Consider the following 22,853-nt stretch of genomic DNA (forward strand, 5'->3'; position numbering starts at 1 on the left):
CGACAGCAGCCTTGTAGCAACTAATACTAAAGTAACACTTAATAGCTTTTAAGTATTAACATATTTTACCTATTATTAACCAATAATACACCAACAACAGCAAATGCAATAAATAAAGTATAATTATAAACAACAATATCACAATATTACCAGTAATTTAATAGCATTTTATGGTTTTATGTTATTGCGACATTTGCTGAGATCGGGACACATTTTCTATAAAATATTACGTAATATCCCGTACGGCCTTAACATAATCCGCAACAGTGCATTCTGTGGTTACAGCACTGGGGGTCACTGTTGTCTCTGTAATGGGAGTAAGCAGTCAGCTGAGAGTGTCGGAGCAAACGGTGAGCAACTAACATGAAACTAAATAAAAACAGGTTATGTATAATTATAATTATATAAATAATCAAATAATAAACTACTATTCATTAAATAATAAATAGGGCTAAGCCTAATCGACAAAAAGGCAAAGAACCGGAGGTTGTGTCAACACTTAAAAAAGAACCGTCTCCATTGTTAGGTGATATACAGAAACTGGGTTGAACCCATTCTGCATTCAACTCGTACAGTGAAGTAGGCACTTGTGCCCTGCGTATTGGTCTTTTGGTCGGTGATTTTTATAAAATTGTAAAAATTAAAAATCAGCGAATGGCTGCTTTATAGTTTACAGTGCCAGACTCTCCATTTCACTAACCTACCGCCGATTGCTGCCCATCGCAGCCTGTATGCGCCTCAAACCCTTGACCACTAGCGCGCAGGGCAGTTGTTCGTGCCTCTTCTACGTACAGTAGCTGCACTCCGAGATCCTGCTCACCGAATGTCTGCTCCTCTACCACAAAGCCAGTGGGCCTGCTTGCTCTTATCCTTGCCCTGTGTGATGAACTCATATGCATCTACATAACACGTAACAACCTCTCCTTAGCGCTGAGGGTGTAATATTAATGTTGGGGCTCCAGTCTTAGTGTGCAAAACATTTAATTTATTTAATTCATACATTTACCCAATTCCTGAAGTAAGTATTAAACAAGAGACCCCACCCACGGGTATGAACTACCACAATGCTTTCCAGTCCTGGTTCTGAGGAGCTGCTGGTTTTCATTCCATTTCATCCCAGCTGCGCTCTCAGTTAATTAGAATTGATTGAGTCACTGGGCCAGCCACCCTGAACAGGGCAACAATGATTCACCATTCTCTGTCATCTTTTCACCTTTGTCTCCCGATGCTACATTGATCTGCCCTGTAAGTATCCCTGGATTATGGAATCTATTGAATGAATACATAACAATAATGTGTTTAGAATCCAGTAGATCACCACCTTAGAATACACACCAGTGTCACTGATGAAGATCCCCAGAGAAAAATAATAATAAAAAAAATACTTTTCAGAGTTATGCAGTTTAAGATTTGAAGTCCAAATGTACTCTCAAAGAAAACTGATCTATATTTCCAGAAGCAATTGACAAACATAGTTAATGGTGGGAGGTGTGTCAGTCCTGAATGGTGTAAGTTACTTATTTCCCCAAAAAGAAAATGCAGACAATGCTATTCTTGAAAAGGGCACTCGCAGTGAGAGAAAAGACCAGAATGTTGCAACGGCCATGCTATGTGCACATCGCCACACTTGCAAGTGATCTCTGGGTCTGCGACTTCCCACCTGCTGCCGAGCCACGAAAAAATCTTATCAGCAAAGATACTGTTCAACTGCAGAGCATGGAAAAGCAAGCAATTGCACATATGTTCATATTTTTTGAGGAGCTGTTAGATTCATGTTTCAGTTGCACAAGGTCTCTGAATTCACATTAATAGGACGTTTCCAAAAGAAACAGCCGAGATCCAGTGGGACACAGTGCTTGAATGTATTAACGTCAGTCGCAAAATCATCCACAAAAATCTATACAGCACATACCATTCAACACGACAACACAAGGACAAGTCCCCAAAAGCCAACATTTTCAATATATTCATGTGATTTATTCATCCATGATATAGACAGTGTTTGCACATTTTTTAACACCAAATATACAGACATGAAAATGACACACATATTGCTCTTCTGTAACACCATTTGCGGTTTTAGGTCACCACTACTGATAGGATGTAACAAATGTGCTTGGAGGAGAAAATAAAAGACCCCGGGGGTTCCCCTTGAATAAAGGACACTGCTGAAGGGGTCGTCCTAAAACACAGCTACCGCACAGCACTACACAAACGTGGAATGGATCAAGCACAATTCATCTTTTAAATAAAACGAGAGCATAAATAAAGCTTTCAATTCTCTGACCGCATATTTATAGAATTTGATTATGTTGTCATAAGAAAAAAAAAAACACCCTGTAAACTGTTGTGTGTTTTATATATATCAAAATAATAGCTAAAACACAGATGTCCCCTCCGTCCCCCCTCTCCTTTTGTTCAAATGGAAGAAGGATGAGTCTTCACCACAAGGAATGGGCATGCAAGTAAGAGGGGAGAGGGGTGTCAGCCACACTTCGAGGGAAAGGGAAGGAGAGACTAGAAATAAATGGGTTGATTTGCGTTCAACAATGAAACAAAACAGCCATGACAGACTCTGGGGGGTGTGTGTGTGTGTCGGGATCTATTTGAAATCCAGCAGGTTGCAGTCGATCTTGTAGTAGACGTAGGGGTAGTACTCCTGCTGGCTCAGATTCAGGCCTGGGATGTCCATGGATGCCTGAAAAAGGGGTTGAGGCACACGTCATATCTGCACCCCGCCCACTTGCCTATGGACTCCCAGCAATGTTAAGGTCATGGCAGGTAGCTGAAATATGCACCAGCTGCCTGCTCACCGTATGTGAAGTGGCAAAATAATCTAGACATTATTCTCATAAATTCAATCTTAATTTCGTATTGAAATCAAGCCGATTTCTTGTTGGAAATAAGATACGGTGAATAGAGGATTCAGTGGTTTGAGTGGGCTCTAACATATGCTATGCATACAGTATCTAGGCTACCACAGTAAACATTATTCTGACTGGGATTACCTATGTAATATCCTCACAAATGGCACACTGAGCATCAGAATTTAGAGAGATCATAGGAAATTCTTCATAGTTTTTATCCAATATAACTAACTTCCTGTTACTGTACGAGCTACAAAGCTTCTGCTAAAGAATGTTTATGCATAACTAAGACTAAACGATATGTCTGACAGTGCAGCTTTCAACACTGAATCTTATGCCACAGGAACATCTGATCCCCAAACTCATTTAAGTGGAGGGGATAATGAGACAGACAGACCTCGCTCTAAGATGGCCTTGTATGTACAGGTTTGAGCCTAATAAGGCTTTTGGCCCCTGATGAAGCGGAGCAAATTAAATAAGTTTAACTAAATAAAGAGGATATAATAAAAAGTGCATTAAATATATATGCACTTTTGGGGGAGACCCTTGTTTCTCTCATAGAGTGTGGTGCTGCTTGGCCGCTCTCCCGTAGGTGTGGACGGGCACTCACGTCGATGATGGCGGCGGCGCTGCTGTCCAGGTGCTTGTACAGGTCGTACAGAACCTCTCTCAGCTTCTTCATGTTCTTCTTGTTGGGTTGCAGCAGCATGGCCTGGAAGTTGACGGGCAGCCCGTACCTGCAGGGTGGAAAGAGGAGGGGCTTCAGGTGCAGTGGCCCCCTCCGGCCCCAACCTTCCTCACGCGCCGAGACCTCTGCCCCCTCCTACCTAAACTACCACCCACATGCTGAGGCATCTACCCCCTCCTACCTCAACTACCCCTCTGCACTGAGGCCTAGGCCCCTTCCTACATCAACCACCCTCACAACCACCAGGGCCTCGGCCCTCTCCTACCCCATCACCACCACGCGCTGAGGCATTGCTCCCCTCCCACCTCAAACACCCCCACCCTCTTCCACCGGATTACATCGACCTGTGTGGATACACCATGTTGCGCACTTTCCACAAACGAAGAAGAGAAGAGTAGGTGGGGGGGCAGCCCCCCCTCCAGTCAGCGCTTGCAGCACAGCGTGTTCTTTACCTCAAGACCGACTCCACAAACACCCGCAGCGCTTTGATGTGGATCCAGGCGATGAAGGCCTCGCTGAAGTTCACCTTGAGCCATCGCACCAGCGGCCCCTGGGGAGAGAAACCAAGCTCAGAGCATTGTGGGCTGACAGCGAGCGAGGCCGTCTCCAGCAGATAAACACTCATTAAAATGGGCTGATATACGGCCACAGCGAGCAGGATGGCTCAGAGTTCAAAACAAAAGGTACGTATCATTCAGAAAACAGCTTGGTCTATTCCTAGGCACTGCAATGGAAAACAAAGCTTAATTCAGACAGATTCAATTCTCTGCTGAAAGAAAACATCATTGTGGTTTATGACTACTGATAATACCGTATGTTTCTTTCATATCCAATGACAGCAGCCTGAGGGAGGTCTCATATCCCTGAGACCTGTTGTCTGGCCACACAGAGGGTATACTTGAGATGAGAAGGACTGCTGACACTATTGAATAATATTCTTGCCCCACTGCAGCGAATAAAAATTGAAAAATGATATCCAATGCAGCCTGTTATGCATGACTTAGCAGTTTCCATTTGGGTGAAATGCTCTCAGTTATTTGTAAGAGGTTAAAACTCACCCAGTAGTCCCTGTTACAAAACATACATCATTTTATAACTACAATGATTAAAAACAAATCTTGATTCCAGACAAACAAAATGCAGCCTCATCACAGTTTCTGACTGGATTTTAAAACCCCGTGATTTCACTTCCTTTCCCCCAACAACAGAGGAGCAACACGTACAAACTGCTTCTTCTTGTCGGTGGAGAGCCGTGTCATTTCCTCTTTGTCGGCTTTCATCTCTTCCTCGTTGTACTGAAAGTCCCGCACCGTAAACCTGAGGGGGAGGGAACGGTTAGTGGTTCGCTTCCAGAGACAGGACTGGAGAAAGCGCGGGGCCAAATGGTCCACCTGTCCCCAGCCCCACCCCAACCCCAACCGTTCAGCCTCGCTAAGCCCCTCATGAACATGTGCAGCTGCTGTCGCCTTTACATAAAATCACCTCTGTCGTAATGTCTTCTGCAGGGCCAACCCCAGAGTAGATGACACAGAATTAATATGTGTTTTCCTGTTTGACACTTGTAGGCACCTGTTGCTATTATGATGTTACCTGCATTGTGCATGTCTTTTGCACAAGTTTTGGGATGAATTTTCTGTCCCAAGGATAATAAGTGAATGGAATCTAACCTTGCTCTTCGGTGTGAGTGTATTGGACACAGACTGGCTTCTTACTTGTTTTCTCTGGCCTTGTGCTTGAAGTCATCGATGGCCTTCCTGAAGAGGGTGACGCTGAAGAGGCCACTGTCCTGGTCCTCGAACAGCAGGCTGAGGGTAACACACAAAACAATCCACGAGGCATGAAACAGAAATATCGAACTGCAGACATCAGAAAGTGATTAAATATTTCATGGCTCTGAGAACATGCGACATTCAATTACCGCATGACTTAGGTTTAAAATGGGCAAGAATATAGCATTAAATTTTTTTAGCTTCTACACTTTTACATGGGTTGTAAAAACACAGCTAAACACAGAAACAGTCCCACAACAGCCTGCATTTAATGGAGACACAAAAACAGCACCATCTAGTGAGAGAATAAGGTAAAAGGAGGTTGGTCTCCAGCAGTGATCTGCCAGATGACATGATCAGAATAGCCTTCTACTTGTATGATGCGTCAGTGAGGCTGCTGCACTTCTGATTGCATCATTTCCCGTTTCTTCCCTTGTCCCAGGTTTCTTTTACCACATTGCTCCCAAAAACGTGTTGGACGAATGTGAACACGTGCCATGAACGCAGCAGGAACAGGCTTCTCACTTAACCGTGAAAGGCGACCATGGCTGGGTGTTCCTGACCAGGGACTGGGAAGCCTGTTTATCTGACTTGTTTACTTTGAATTAACTTTAATCTCTGTGAGTCAACAATTACGGTCTCTAGTGCTTTGAATTATGACTGATTTACGGCCCGATATCTCTGCTTAGCGGTGGGTGTAACGAGCCCGCGGAGAGCACACCGGCTGGGGGCTCTCATCTTCCCAGAAGCTCTGTTTTTCAGCTCATTTGAGTGCCGGGAACATCTCAAAATGCCAACCCAAAGTCACGTCTCTCTAGGCAAGTGGGGTGTCAGCACTTCAGCCTGGCTCTGACTCAGTCCCTTCGCAATTTAGGTTTATTTTTGTCACAATAAAGGACAGGCACCCATCAGTTCCTGCTTCAAACTGATAAACATGCGGGGCTTTGTCCACCACGGACGCGGTTGCTGCGTCTGTTAGGATCGCCCTCACATGAAACAGGGTTGAAGCAAAATGGCAAATGATAGCCTGACTCTAGAAGATTCTTTGCTTACATTTTAGGGAAACATGTAGAAACAAGGCCAAAATTAAACTTATCAGTGTGGTTTAGTGGCTAGGTGTAGCACTTGTAACCCAAAGGTTGCTGGTTTCACTCCTGGTGCAAGATGTTTTAATCCAATTTTCCCAGGTTATAAACATCCAGCTGAATAAAATGGTGTATGGTATTTAAACCTCCCCGCATGAGGACATGTAGTAAGCTACACCTGAGGGACTGTCCAGTTCTGAGACTACCTCAAGCTATACTCCATTTTACTCCATCGCTCACTGCTTGAACTAACTGTGTCAGCTCAGATTCACACTTCAATCTCTACAGCGGAAAAAGGGTACAAATGGCACGCTGAGAATCCTTTTTATAGCGTAAATGAGAGACAGGCGCCTTCCCCAGAGACCAGTGCCCCGTCTGCAGGTGCTCGGGGGGACAGTTAATTGGCTGGCCGCGAGCCAGGGTCAGCCAATCTCACAGGCTGGCCTCTCTGTGGCGGAGGTGTCAATGCCCGGACAGGCTGCTCAGGAGACTCCCGTCAGGAAAAGCTCTTCCTGCCTGACTGCATGGTTCAGAAATCAGGTCAGCCATTTTGACCGAGGCGCACAGAAAAAAAGAAGCCTCCGGACTTCTGTCTGGAGAGACTGGGGGCCGGTCTCTGAACAGGTGTCTTTGGAGCATAACAAGGTCGTTATGGCTACCATTGGGCTTGCACTGAAATGGTCAACACTTTCTGAGTGGAAACAAACAATTATGCCTTCAGCGCAAATGTTTAATTACACCCACAATGTCATCACTTACATGTCTATAGTACAACATGCTAAGTAAACTAAGTGACTAAATCTCTAAGTAGCCAGTCCTTAAAGTAATACAGGGATCCTTATACTATGATATTGTAATATGAAATGATACCTTGACAGTATAATATCAACCTTATATCCAAACTGCACTTACATTACCCTGCAGCAAATAAAAAAATCAGCTGACAACACTCTATTCAAAAGCAGTTATACACATTCTTCAGATCTATACCTCACTACCTACAATAACAACGTACTCTGTAAGTATTATTTACTGCTCGCCAACATTAACATTTAGCCATTTAGCAGAAGCTCTCAGAGTGACTTACGAAAAGTGAGTACAAAGTCAATGAAAGCCTACAGACAGGACCCAGCTGACCATGTTCAAACATGCAGCATCCCCTGGTTAACTAGTGCTGACATATATATAAGTGCAATGCAAGATACCCTTTAGTAAGAGAACACCAGAACAGAAAAGGTACAACATACCAAACCTGACGACTTCAACATACCATACAGTAAAACTACAACATACCCTACAGTAAGCTACTCAAAAGGGAAAAGAGAATTCATGTTTGGTTACGGAAGCCAAGGTTCAGTCTGAAACGGTGGGTCCTTAGTCTGCAACAGAACATGGCCAGCAATTTCACTGTTCTGAATGATACTGGAAGCTGAAAGTATATGTTATAATATTATGTATGTTTTATAGTTTTGGTATTGTTGGTACATGTGATGCGAACAGCAGGCAGCAGAGAATAGAAATCAAAAATGCTTTTCCCTCCATCTTGGAGCTGGAGCTGACACAGCACACAACCATGGACATGTGGGATTAACTTCCTTAGTAGTTACAACATACTCAGTGTTTAGTTACTATCTACAAAGCGGTTAGTTATTACTTACTTAGTGGAGCGAGGCACCACCATTTCTGCAAGAGTTTCGTAAGTCTTCTGCCAGTCTGCGTAATTCACCCTGAAATGGAGATAAATTTGTTTCATGGTTTAATTTATTACAAACACATGAAACAAAGAACAAAAGGCTGTAAAATCTGAAGATGCACACACAAGTGGAACAAAAAAACTAATCATACAAGTAAACTAAAGTGAAATAATTAAAGGCATAAATCTTTAAGATTTAGATATTGGTGTCTTTGAAAACTCTCTTTATTGCCACAAGCTGGTGCACAATCTTACATTTTCCCATAAACTTGTAAAATATAAATAAGATTTTTAGTTAGATGGGTATTTCCATTAATGGAAGGTGTGATTCAAACCCCTTTGGTTGGTAATGGAGGTTCCTGTTCCTGGCATCTGTATCTCTAGAGCCTGCAGACAATAAAGACCCCTGGTTTCTCCACATTTTTATATGAAAGAAACACTCCTTTGAGGTTTCAGTCAATTTGGATTTCCCTGATTTGCAAGACATAACTTAACACGTATTCCAAGAAGACTAAACTTACTTTGGTACAACCACCAGCATGGTAACTAGGTACTCTGAGTCAAGTACAAAATCTTCTTTCTTCACAATATCAGCCAGGCTCCTGGTCAATAAGCTCCCCCTAAAGGAATAACAAAGTATTACACAGCAGCAATTGCTTTACAGAAACTGTCTGCAAAATGGTGACAATAAGCCAGTTTCCCAACCCTTGACATGATGTTTCACAATACCTGTTAGTTCCCCCCATTGAGTTCTCCCATTATTAGATCTGACTGAGCTATTTAATAATGACCTGTATACAACATGACTTAACGGATATCTGCTGTTATTTCTTTGTTCCAAACATGGGCAGCTAGAAGTGTGTTCTAACAGGATGCAAGTAAAGGTGTTTTTGGAGGTTTTTTCCAATTCATTCATGAGCCCCTTCAATTTGTAATCCAGCCAGGTATTCAAATGTGTTAAGAGTAAGAAGTTCAATGAGGCCTGCCATAATTAACTGAGAAACTACTAAAGCTTAAAAGAATTTGTTAAATGGGCTCATATTAGCTAAAATGCATGGGAAAAATACATTCAGTTATATTTTAATATTTTTTTCCTAATGCTTTTTCCCCTTTAGGCAACCCTGAGTTGAAATCACCACCTGCACCTTAGGACCATCTTACTGTGATGACCTCTGTTCTCATGTAGGAGTGCTGCGGCGAGACAAATACAATCCTTTGATACACTTACACATGCAGCCAATGGCTGTTCTTGGCACTGCCAGTCACATGGCACATTACAGTGACGTGGAAGCTCATTGGATAACATGCGGCACTCCAATGTTGTCATCCATGCAACTTGCAAATGCCTGACAAATCCTAGCATGCCTGAGAGTGGTGAGAAGTAGAAACCCTGGCCAATGTACCCACTCCTATCTCTGGCAGAACATAAGCAATTTGTTTCTCCCCTGTCCTGGTCAATGTGAGGAAATGACAGGGACAGTCTCAAATCCAGACTGTATGGTTTAGTCTGCACTCAGAGCAAACGCCTGGCCAACTGAGCCACGCGGTTGTCGTATCTTTTTACTATGATGATCACGCCATTACGTTTCAGAGATAAGAGACAGAGGCTTACGCATTCTTCCGCTCCAGGTTCTGGAGGTTGCCCTTCAGGTTGTTGTAGGCCGACGCCCGGGCTTTCAGGTCATTGTCGATCTGCGTCACTTGCTGCAGGGGCAAGAGGAGCCAGCTCAGTCAGTGCAAGCGCATGTTAACACGCAGAGACACGCAAATATACGCACTGACATCGAGACATGGAAATTTATCAGGCAGAGCTCAACAGTGGCCACACCTCACCTTGGATATTATTTCAGAGATGTTCTTCAGAGACTGCTTGATTGGATACTTCGCCATGTCCCACTGGAACCTTGTGATGTAGGTGACCAGATCCACTGCAATAAGACGCAGGAAGCCCATCAGCTTGTGGCAAACTACACTTACCACTTCAATGCAAAACATGAGCTTAATCAGAGCACTGGGGCGTTCTTATCATGTGCTCTACATGCAGAGCAAAGGCTGACCACTGAAATGGAAATGAAACGTACTGCACATTGAACTATCCAACATCGCAATAATAATAAAATAACCATACGGGGGCGCCATTTCACCAATGCTGTAAACAAAACTGCAGTATCGTGCATTTTTAATGATTAATAGATACGCACCAATTTATATTGAGTAGCTTGTTTTCAGCCAGATGAACCCTACGAGGGGCACTTAATCCCAACCCTGTTGCCGCAACCTATGGCAGCAAGCTTGAGTGGCAGCATTACGTGTGAAAGGGGCAGTAAGCCACGCGCCTCTGCTAGCTGCTTACAGGGCCACAGACGCCAAAAGAGAGAGATGGTTCCTGTGTACAGTCATGTCTATAGCCAAATTTTGGGGTTGCTAAGATACAACTGAAGTAATAAAAAACTTTTTTTTCCATTCACCCATTAAAAGTGATCACCCATTACAAAAATGTTGAGGACAGATGATGCCAGCAAGGGTGGGGAGTAAATGGGTAAGCTTAATAGCTATGAATAGCAGCACAAGTAATAGTCACAAGATAAGCAGGCCTATGTCTCTAACGATCAGATTAGCACATGCAGAAACATGACCTCTACCCTTTTCCACGTTTCGTAACAATATATGTGTTTAATAGTTTTGTTACTGTTGGAAGACAAAGAATGGAAATCAGAAATGCTGTCTGGTTAAATGAGAGACAGTAATTGTATTAAATGGTCTGGCATCCATTTCCTGGGAGTTAATCAGCTTTCCCACTTTTCTCTGATTGGCTATAAACGGCAACGTGGCAGATCCGGAAAAGTCAACATCTCCTCTGAGCCGCTCTACTCTTCTCTCACTGAAAACAAACTTCAGTGCGCAAAACGTATGCCATGTGAATGTGGCAAAGAGTGGGTCTAAGATGGTCATCAAAGGAGGTCTCCCCAAGGGGGCAGCAGAAAGGCGTTTCTGTTCATTTAGAAGCAGGACTTTGATGTTCGTGTGACTTTCCCCATTGCGGTGTGCGTCTGATGATGGCACTGCTTTAGTCTCTAGCTTCATGCTGACAGTAAACCCCGGCAGATGTACAATTGTTGGTTCCTTGCAATTAACCTTCAAGAGTCAGACTCTCTCTGGTTCAGTGGTTTACTCTGCTTCCCCCCCAACCACCCACCTACCCAAACACACACACACAGACATACACAGCCCTATCGATTGGACATGTTGCCCGCCTCACCTCCATTGGCCAGCAGGTTCTCCTGCACTTTGTCCCGGGTGTCCTCCAACACGTCCGCCATGTACTGGGCCACCTTCTTCACCACGCTGTAAAGAGGACAGTGACAGTAACGATGATGTGGCCGGACAACCCCGACACCTTTCCACCTTAACCACCATCAAAAGCAAACAGCCCCTTAAACTACAAACTCTGCTCAGTCAGTTTATTACTTACATACACAACTGAATGTTCATTTAAGCCTACGTTGTTCTGACATTAATTCCTCAGGAATAAGCACTGAAAGACTCGCCAGTTGCAGCCACTATAGAATTACCAATGACTTTATACCTGGTATTTATTCCTCTCTTAAACAGAGCATAGGGATCAGGCCTGTGAGTAAAGTTTTCTTTTCATTCTCAATGGCCCTTTCTCTCTCCCTCAGATGCGCTTTGATCTCCGGGATTGTTTGTTCGGACCCCTCCGCCTCAACGCCCCACCCCCTCAAACCAAGCACCTCTGCCCCAGCCCACATCAAGCCCTGGCGACAGCATCCAGACCCACAGCGCAGGAATTCTGCAGCGGGCGCGCTCAGAGGGTCCAGAGAGGGGCCCGATCAAATGCTCACGCCCGCCCTCCCGTCTGTTTTTAAACAGACTGTCGGGTTAGAGGAGGAGAAAAAAGAACGCACGGGATGCCGAGATACTGAGGCAAGCGTCTCTCGAGTGACCGGGGGAACGCCGCCACAAAGGAGACGAGGGTCTTTATGGGTGATTTATGGCTGGCGGGCTCGCTGGCGTTTATAAATAGCGTCTTTACGCCTCTGAGAGGATACCGACCGCCGGTCTGAAGGCCGCGAGGAAGGGGGACCGACGGGTCGTCGCCAAACTGCAAATTGCCAGCCTCGGCCCGTGGGCAGCAGAGCCGCGCCGCTCTCCGAAATTCCTCACCGCGGCGAGGGAAGGGGAAGGATTAAAGCGGCCCGGCTTGACGGGGCTCCGAGAACCGGCCCGTCCCAGCCCCGAAAAGGCACACGAGATTCGGAGTCCTCCAAACCAAACAACACACGCGCTGACCTGAAAAAAGCCTGCCTTCCACCAGCGCAAAAGAAGCAGGAGTCTGCTTCAATAACACTGTGGGATTATACAGCTCTAACTAACTTTTTTTTGTAAAAAATAAAATATTAACATAATATGCTAAATGCTCTTCATGCTGTTTTGTTTTTTTACCTTTTATAACTATATTACTACAGTATTATTGCATTGTTTAGTATGTATGTCTACACTGCTATAGCGCTATTATACTAAACTATACTATAACAATACTATAACAATTTCATGATAAATTAAATGCCAGAGATGCCTAAAAACGTATTCAGATTTCATACAAAACAATGGCACAGCAATTCTAACCTCTCAACTAGTATCATCACGATCCAGGGACTATCAAGTTGTGGGAATTTATCCAGCCATGCAGTCAGACGGCTTACCTCTCCACAAAGGAGTCCAGTTTGGCCAGCTCATCAGACAGGCCCACCAGGACATCTAACGTTCCCACCTGTGCCGGGAGAAAAAGAGAAACAGCAGCCACGCTTTGATCAGAGGCACGTAATTAAGCCGGCCAAACCCCCGGGGGGAGATGTGTTTGATTAGCGACATCTGAGAGCTAATGAGCCGGTGGTGACATGCAGGGCCGGCGTGCTCGGCCGGCGCCGCCTTTGTCGTGACCCCTTCATGCGTTACGAACGGTTCCAGGGGACGCTGATGCTCCACGTGGCAACCAAGGGGGAGGGGGAAGGTGTTGGGGTGGTTAGGCAGGTTATTTTAACCTGCATAGGGCCGTGTGTGTCACGTGATCCGGAGAGATAGGAGGGGGAGTCATGTGACTTTGGGGGGGAGACTGCAGTGGCTGGGTCACATGACCCCAGGGTGTCCTCTGATTGGTTGTGTGACAGTGAGTATGGGGACAGTTGGAAATAGCTCACGTGACCTCCACGAGTGGGGGGCTCACCTTGAGGTCAGGGATGTTGAACTTGTGGTTGGTGGAGAGGTTGTTGTTGCTGCGGGTGGTGGCGACCATCATCTTGTCCCAGGTCTGCTGGCAGGTCTTCTCCCCCGGTGCAGAGATCAACCAAAACTCAGTCATGGCTGCGGGCGGTTAGCGGGCAAGGGCAGGAGCGAGCGGAGAGGGGGCACTGGAAGACACGACACACAGCGGCATGAAATGGGCAGCACTTGGCTCCGTATGGTACAAATTTCACACCATCTGAAGTCTGTGACAACTGGTCAAGAAGACAGTCTGTGTGTCACCGCTGTACATCCACATCTGTCTGCAGCGCTGCGCTCATAACCACAAACGCGTGCTGCACAAATGAGCCCAGCCCCCTCAGCTGATCTGTCAAACTGCCCCCGCTCACCCACGCACCAACCCCTGCCTGTGGCTCTGCAGACACACGGCCGATGAGGCCTTTGCCATGTTGGGACTCATTAACTATGACATGTAATGTCATAGTTATGTGGTAATGTTCACTTTTCAAATTACTGCTACAACTGGCTACTACTAGCCATTTGATGTTGATACCTGCAGTACCTTTAGATGGCAATCTAACATATTCAGTCAATAAATCTACTGACAGCAAGCCATATTGGTATCTTGCGTATGTTGCAATGATTAGCATCCTGCCAGCGACGACACGACACTATTTTTTCGTGGTAATGTTCACTTTTCAAATTACTGCTGAAGTGAAGTGGGCTCAGGCCCCTGATCCAGAGGAATCAGAGGACCATGCAACATCAGTGACTTCACTGAGAATGGGTAGTGTGGAGAGGGAAGACCAACAGGGTGGTGCTCTAACTGACGCTGATGTGCGAGGCAAACAGCCATTACTGCATCTCCAATTACAAATGATAAAAGGCACCTAAATCTTCTCAAAGTAGAAAAAGTGACATATATGTCATCACCCAAAAACATTAAACATTAAACTTTTGTGACGCCACTTAAACTCACCAGTATGTGGGGACACCAGACTTTCTACCTTTCTAAATATGGTTGGGTTGCTTTTCTCTCTGCAAACAGCACACACTGTCCTGTGTTTGGTCCAAGCAAGGCCATGTGACACACCGGGGGCAATTACAGATGAGTGTGGTGTGCATGACGAGACAAACATCACAAAAAAGGAAGGACCACCTCATGTCCATGAGACCTGCATCCACCATGTAGCCATTTTCCTTTTGATCAATCATGAGAGGTTTAAGTGATCTCATCACCATCTACATACAGTCCAGTGCCTACACACTGTATGGTAATACGAGAACACTCACTGTTAATTAATCACATGCTAACTGGACTAAACTTGCTGAAACAATGTACTGAAAATCCTTTGATCAATTCAGTTATCAGTAAGAGAAAACAAAACTACTATGGTAGGCCAGATAGCCCCCCCAGGACTTTGAATACCCATTATCTGAGAGGGATCTGCTCATCATAGCAATTGCAAGTAGGGTTCTAGGATATATTTCAAGGGGGTCCTAAAAACTAGGAGATGCATAAAATAATAAAGGTTGTTCATTAAACATGAAGAGCAACCATTTTTCATTCTGCTGCAATGAAACTATGAATAAACTAAAATCTACATCACAAACTACAAATGAGCCAGTTGTGTATTACATTAATTTAGTCCCAGAATGGTCTTAAAAACAGTGAAAACTCAAATGTATTTTGTTTGGTCCTTCAGTTTATGCCTCTTTGTGCACCACTGGTGTTAGAATGTAACAAGGTGGTCCCATTCCTAATTACGCTGTGGCAGAACTTCAAACAAAATGCAGAACTATATCAATCAAAAATTACCACATGCATCTGTAACACTGTACATTTCTGCAAATTTAATGTCACTACAAGAAAGATTCTGAAATACTTGTTCTAAATCTACTGAATTACTGGATTGTTGTTGCAACGTTCAATTCAGACTGCAATGACTTGTGTGAGAGGAAGTTAAGTCATGACAATCTGAGAATGAATGTAGTTCTGGAATTCATCCCTCCAAGGTTCCATTAGTTTCACTTCCCCAAATTATATTGTGACGCCAAGTCATAAGATAGTATCCAGATGTTGAACTGTTTGCTACAACTGGCTACTACTAGCCAATTGATTTTGATACCTGCAGTACCTTTAGATGGCAATCTAACGTATTAAGTCAATAAATCTACAATCTATTGGTATCTCACGTATGTTGCAATGATTAGCATCCTGCCAGCGACGACGCGACACTGACATTTTTTCGTAATTAAAACCGTACATGGCTGGACGGCTAGGTAGTTAGTTACCATGAAAGATACAGAATCATTGATTTCAAGCTAGCTAGCTGTCCAGTTAGCTAGCTAGCAACAGCCATCAATATCTTGGCCAACGTTACTTCAAACATGAAAAATAAGGTACAGAGATGACTTCGTGGGTAAACTCGTCATTCAACTGAATTACTTTTAAATGCACGTATTACTGATCTCTCCTGGCATGTAGCTAGCAAGCAAGCCTGAAAACAGCAAGCCTGATCCCCATGTTCCCGCAGTAACAGCAATAACAAGACAGTTGGCCCTACTGACAAGTGAAATGTCCCGAAAACAAGGTGCAAATACCTAGCCAGCCACCTTACCTGTGTTAAAACGAAACGCTGAGCTTCGATACGGGACGATATGCGCGTATTAGTGACAACCTACAGTTTAAAAATCATAACTGCCAATCAATTTTTTGTCACTTCGGTCTTGCCAGGCAGCATCTCACGCGCAGTCAGCTGATCATATGTGAGAGGTACAGTGCTCATGCGCACACCTAGTTCCGCAGAGGCCTCGACTGTTGGGGGATGGTATGCATTGCCGAGTCGAAGTTTTTTATCAGCGCCCCCTACCGGTTGGGAGAACGTGCTGAATCTGACGTACAAATTCAGGCAGGTATTTGCTTTTGTGTGAGGTCAATATGCCCGTACCTTTTATAAACCTAGTTATTCTATCACTCTCTGCTAAAGGAGGAAAAATGCTGTTTTTTACTTTCGAATTAAAAGTTTATGTTGAAAAAGGAGTCATTCGAGGTTAATAAATCAACCACTACTAATGCATGTATCAGATTAGAATTTTTGCTACATACAGTAGGGCTATAGAGATGTTAGGATGGGCCACTGAGTTGAAATATATTCTTTAGTAGATGTAGCACGTTCAAAAATCAGTTTGGAAATATGGAAATATGCAAGACATGAAATAATAATGAAGTAATCAGACAGAAATTGAATGTGATCCCCTTTATGTTGAACTGTTGTTTTCTTACCGTTTTCACTGCCTGGAATCCTGCTGAATGCTAAATTGTATGGTGAAATGTTATTTAAACAATGTCTTTCCACACACATTGTTACTTTCTTACTGTTTATATTGAAACTGACTTTTTAAAAATTTGTTAAATAAGTTATGTTGGGTTGTTTTGATCAATATCTTAATGACCTTTCAATGAAAACAGTCCAAACCCAACAAATTGTGAACAAAATGAATTCACTTTACAAATATGTTGTTGCTATAGAAAATGAAATCTTGATGTGAGTGAACAGATATATGGATATGTTATATTTTTACATGTTATATTGTCCTTTATAATAAACCATCTCAATGAAAAGGAAAAAAAAACAATATTATCTAAAGAAAATGGGTTCCAACAATTTTGTAGCTGTATAGTCATCTACTTCGCAAAGGAATAAACACAGGTAAAAATTCTAATACCTCACCATCCAAATAATCCCTGTTATGCTCAAACCTTGTTTGTATATGGTACAGACATATTGAAGGCTGTAGATTTAATTCTCAGATGTGACACTGCTGCTGTATCTTTGAACTTCAGTAAATATCAAGGTTTACTGGTGTATAAATGTGAAATGGAAGCTTTGTACATTGCCCTAACAGTTATATATTGAGATTAGTAACATCGTTATAATTAATATTACAGAAAGAGTAATGTAGTATTTATTTTATTATGCACACTTTACGTATTTACTTAATAGCACTGCTGTTTGTAAGTATCTCATAATAATTAAGACATGACCTGCATCAGATGGTTTCTTCTGTAATGTGTCAGCAGGGTTTTTTTAAATAGTGTCAAAGAAAATGAAGGTTTTCAATGGAGATGTGGAAGTCTGTTCTGTGTCTCAAAGGATTTATTTTATGCATTTGCTACATTTGACTCCAGCAAGATGAAAAAACCCAAAGGGATTATAAGGACATTTTTGCACAGATGCTGTCCGCAGGTTGCAGGCATTTCCATTTTAGACAGTGTTTTGAATATAAGGAAAAGGTAGATGTACAAAAAAGAACAAGTTGTTGAGAGCATTGTGTTACACTATGAGTGGGAAACAAAAGGCTTTCTGTACTCTGCTGCATATTCCTGGATGGGACAGTGAAACACTGAATTTGGAAAAACGTGTTTGGCCTCTTTACACAATTAATCAGGGATGAAAATCTTATTCCAAGCAAAGGAAGTAGGAACCAGGCTCAGACTAGCTCTTTTGACTTATTTTCTTTCTTGGCATTCTATTCCTTTCATTTTGAAAATTTACATTGTGTGTATGTTCACATATATATACACTATATGGACAAAAGTATTCGGACGCCTGACCATTACATTGTAATGACATTGTATTCAAATACATATACTTTAATATGGAGTTGGTCCCCCTTTTGCAGCTATAACAGCTTCCATTCTTCTTGGAAGGCTTTCCACAAGATTTTGGAGTGTTTCTGTGGGAATTTGTGCCCATTCATTCTATAGAGCATTTATGAGGTCAGGCACTGATGTTGGACGAGAAGGCCTGGCTCGCAATCTCCATTCCAGTTCATCCCAAAGGTGCTTGATGGGGTTGAGGTCAGGGCTCTGTGTGGGCCAGTCAAGTTCTTCCACACCAAACTCATCAAACCATGTCTTTATAGTCCTTGCTTTGTGCACTGGGGCACAGTCATGTTGGAATAGAAAAAGGCCTTCCCCAAACTGTTGCCACAAAGTTGGAAGCATAGCATTCAAAATGTTTTGGTATGCTGAAGCATTAAGATTCACTGGAGATAAGGGGCCTAGTCCAAACCCTGAAAAACAGATGTGGCCAAATACATATAGTTCATATAGTGTATATATGTATATATAGGGTGTATGTGTGTGTGTGAGCGTGTAATGAATGTTTTTGAAGAAAGCATTATAATTGCTCTGGAGGCAGAGACTCATAGCTGAAATTTTAATATTAGATGCTTAATGTCTAAGAATAAGCTGATGCACACAACGATACAGATATGTGAACAAATTATTGATGTCTTTCATCACAGTAACAGGTATCTGACTACTTCTTAATAAAGAACATTTCATTATTAATTTTTACCAAACATTTGCATGAAAGATACCTTCCAGTTTCAAAACGCAAAGTGCAGGACATTAAAGGCAAAAACAACACAAAATATCCAATAACCACAATCAGTTTTGAAGTACATTCTAGAATGAGCTTGAGTTTTGGCTGGTGCTTCTCCTTCATAAGTGGCAGTAGCAGCCTGCATTTTCAAACCTAAGAATCACAATGTGACCGCACCGTCAGATTCACTATAAGGCTAATGCTAATCAGGTGTTCTCTCCTACACAGCTACACTTGTGCACCTTTTTAATCTGCAATGCTTCTGGATAAACAAGTGTTTCTCTTTTACATGTCATTACCATTAAAAGAGTTTTTCAGGCACATTTGTCATGGCTTTATTTTAGGTCTGTTGTGAATGCATTTTCATAGTGGTGGTTTCACTGGACTAACTCTAGGTCTCATAGTCCCACAGGGAAATGGGAACAAGTCCATGCCCCTGACTATCACTCCAAATATCGCTGCCCCCAGTGAAGGGGTGCCCAGGCTGCCCCAGGCCATGACTGCCCGGTCAGCAGCGGATTTAAGGGAGTCACCGGCCTTCTAAATTTGGAAAGGAGTCCTGCTTCCTGACTGTGGGTGTCTCCCAGTCAGAATTCGAGGAAAATCCTACAAAGGGGGTATGTTTATAGAGTTCACTAGGTCTGGGGCGCATTGTTTGAGGATACAATGGCGGGACAGGCTGGAGCCGACCCCACAGATCAAACGACAGGGTGGGCTACCCACCTCTGGACCCAGGCCAAGCAGCCGAGGCAAGTCTGGGCACACGCTCCCAAATCCGTCACTCAGCTGCGGATGGGTGTTGGGCGATGCGGCGGGGGGGTTGGTCAGGAGCAAGCGACATTGTTTAGGCAAGCATTTATGTATAATCAGATGGAATCTGAATGTCGATCGCCACTTTCCTGTAATTCAAGTTGAAAATTCTAGAGGCGCATCTTCAGCAATACAACGTTTCCCTTGCTTTTTGGTCACACTCAGCATTTCTGGGCACAGACAAAACAAACAAAGAAAAACATTTAGTTGCATGTAGCTGACAGATTCAGCTGAAAGATTACAATGGAGATTTATGAGTTTGCTGCCATTTTTTGATGTAACATTTATTTTAGGCATAGCTATATGGAGGTACTCAGTGAAGTCCTCTTGTGCGTGAACTTCATTAGCTTTAAACCATGATCCATTGTAGTGAGCTACAGTTCTAGGATTGGGGGGAGCTGGAGTCCTGCACATTCCTGGCAAAATTGATCAGTTTTATTAAATAGGTCTAAATAAAATTTTGGCCCTCTTAGAGCTCAAAATGCCTAGTCTGACTTGCCTTCATCCAAGCTATGTCCAACAGCAGCTAACACCAATCACAGAACAGAAAACCCATTTTCTGTGCAGAAACCCTTCACACTTTGCAAATTACCTGCTTCCCAAAATAACCAAAAGGGACAGACCAAGGAGCAAAGCACACCAATAAGACAAATACTATAGGGCAGAGGAATACTACCCCATCCTCTTAGACAGTATTACAGTCGGACTTTACTCATAGCATGCACTTACAATAGTTACTATTTAAGGGGAGTGTGAGGGGGTGGCCTCAGGCTTTGTCTTGAGAGTCTAAAATGTAACAAACTGTCCCAGTATTTCAAAATGGGGGGAAGGCTTCCCAATCCTGGGCTGTATGATGCGTGTTCTTTTCAGCCTGAGTGTCTCCACACTATCTACACCAGAGGGCAATCCCAGCACCCACTGCATTTCTATGTCAACATCACACACAGTGTTCTGAATGTCCAGTGTACTGCAAGTGCCCGAATGAACGCTGCCACCTCTCAGAACACACACTCCAGCTCCACAGGTCTCTCCTCCATCAACACTCCCTCAGCCAATTATCAGCTTCCCTGCCGCTACTTTGCATGCAGCAGAGCCCAATCAGCCAATCAGTCATGTTAATGAAGTGTTGCATTTCCAAGTGGCCCGGGGAGAGGACCTGACCTTACATATCAGATGGTGCTGGGTGGCCTCCAGTTAAAACCTGTTGTCAATGTCAGCTGGCGCTTGTAGATTCCAGTTTTGCCAGGACACTCTAACTTTGTTGTGTAATCAGTAACTCGCTGTGAAAATACCCAGCATAGCAGCATTCCAGCCTCTTAAAGTCAGTCATTATGGGCATGCTTGGCTTTACAGTCAGATATAGTAAGCAGTGGATGAGCCTGGCTGTTTATTGTTAGTCTGCGATCCTTATGACAAGAAGCTCACGTGTATGCTGAGGATTAGTCCCTACTGTTCCGTTTGCCCTGAACACAATGATTCACCTGTACGTGGCTCACGCTGAATGTCTACCCCCCATGGCTGACTGCACAGACGTGAACTGCATTTTAATTTAATGACCCTGTTGTCAATTCCCAGTAAGATGCGCATACACAGTAAAACTGTTCAGATATTCATGTGCAATTTGATATACCCTAACACGTGGATTAGCTTTGGTGTCTGGGAGACGAAATGTCTTCTGGTTCATGTTTGCAACAGGCCCGTACTCAGTTGTACCTCATGTTCTGGGAAATTGGCCTAAAAATATGACCAGGGGTTCTATGCATTCAGCGACTGATAGTTTGGATAGAGAGATGAATTTCTGCAGAACGCGGGTTGCGTCTCTGCCGATAATGATGCATGAGTCAAAGCCACTACGGAACAATGCACGTTAAGTGATTGTGCAGCGGCAAAAAACTATTATCCAGAGCTGGTCTGGGTGGAGCACAAGCGGAGAGGTGGAAGTGGACAGATAAAGGAGGAGAAGGGAGGAGATAAGCGCCATTGTTTCAGAGGCAGGCTGAGGTAATGTTCCTGTCACTCAAACGTCTGTCAGAATTTATTGACTCCGGCTGGTGGAAGTTCATCAGCCTTTCCGGGAACAGCGCGTGTACAAAGAAGAAAGTCATTTGTCAAGTTACAGACGAGTGAAGGCCCCACATGATTCCCGCTACCCAGAATCCCCCTCACCGAGACCCCAGCCCTGGTAAAAATACAATGATCATTTCCTGCCTGGTCATGGTAGGCCTGACACATGCAATGTAAAAACACCAAAAGAACCAGACCACCTTGTGGCATACCTGGATCCCAGCCAGCATAAACACCGCAACAGAATCATATTTTGCTTGTTATGTGACCTAGCCAAAGAAGCCTTGCTGTGCTCATCTATCCCTGCCTACTACACTCAGTAACACATAGCTGCCCTTGGCTGGGCTCTCTTTGTCAACTCTGCTAATCACATTTAAAAGGCACACAGGCTAGTTATATTAAAAAAATAAAACCCCAGGACAGCCAGACATTCTGAACATTTGTAAATCACCCTTGTTAGAAAAATTGTCTTTATGTGCATTTGGCACACACTTTCTTTGGGGTCCATGTTCAAACACTTCATATTAAATAAACAAAAGTTGCAAAGTAAATTAATTGAGGTTACTACAAGCTCCATTCAGAAATACATTAAATAATGATGCCAAGATCACCCGATGATAATGTCCAAATGGCGAAAGATAGCTTTTAAGTCACCAAACACAGGGAAATAGATGGTTTAACTGTAGCTTCCAGAGAGTTCTCCCAGCTTGACCCCCCTTTCCCCTTGCAGCAAGAGCAGACCATCCACTGCAACGCAACACGCACACACACACACACAATCAGTCTCTAACTGTACCATACCCTCTTCATTCACAAGTGAGCCCTGGCATACCCGGAATCAGAAATGACTGTCCTTGCATATCATAATAGGAACACCATCCATATTAGTGTCATCTCAAGTTCACCCACATAGTCGATTAACACTGAAAAAGATCCTCGAGCATGTGCAGTCATAGCTGAAAAAAACAAAAAACAAAACAGAGCCGTCACACTCCAGAAAGAACAGGGCTCCATGCAGCCTGAGCATGCAGCGCGATCTGGCTGATGTATACAGGCGGTGCTTTGCCCTTGTTTTCTATCTCTTCATACTGGGCAGAATCTTTTGGGTGAGGTGACATATCTGTCTGGGTAAACAGAGGATTTAGACCAGAGAGCTACTTGTATCTCTTTTTTTACCTCATCTAGTGAAGCAAAGCCAGTTCGCTTTCAAGTGTGAAAACCG

General features: G+C 43.6%; 1 protein-coding gene across 1 annotated transcript; it reads right to left on the minus strand.

Annotated features, from left to right (window-relative positions):
• Nucleotides 1–2,008: 2,008 nt before the first annotated feature.
• LOC118784640 (V-type proton ATPase subunit C 1-A) lies at nucleotides 2,009–16,143 on the minus strand. The gene is made up of 13 exons (XM_036538982.1): nucleotides 15,986–16,143; nucleotides 13,348–13,531; nucleotides 12,827–12,894; nucleotides 11,362–11,447; nucleotides 9,936–10,030; nucleotides 9,715–9,806; nucleotides 8,624–8,722; nucleotides 8,068–8,136; nucleotides 5,268–5,360; nucleotides 4,779–4,872; nucleotides 4,008–4,105; nucleotides 3,478–3,604; nucleotides 2,009–2,698 (listed from the first exon to the last, which is right to left on the minus strand). Exons 2-13 carry the CDS (start codon nucleotides 13,480–13,482, stop codon nucleotides 2,603–2,605), a joined length of 1,152 nt encoding a protein of 383 aa, XP_036394875.1. The 5' UTR covers nucleotides 13,483–13,531; nucleotides 15,986–16,143; the 3' UTR covers nucleotides 2,009–2,602.
• Nucleotides 16,144–22,853: the final 6,710 nt, after the last annotated feature.

The sequence above is a fragment of the Megalops cyprinoides genome, chromosome 10 (assembly GCF_013368585.1).
Source record: "Megalops cyprinoides isolate fMegCyp1 chromosome 10, fMegCyp1.pri, whole genome shotgun sequence".
NCBI lineage: Eukaryota > Metazoa > Chordata > Actinopteri > Elopiformes > Megalopidae > Megalops > Megalops cyprinoides.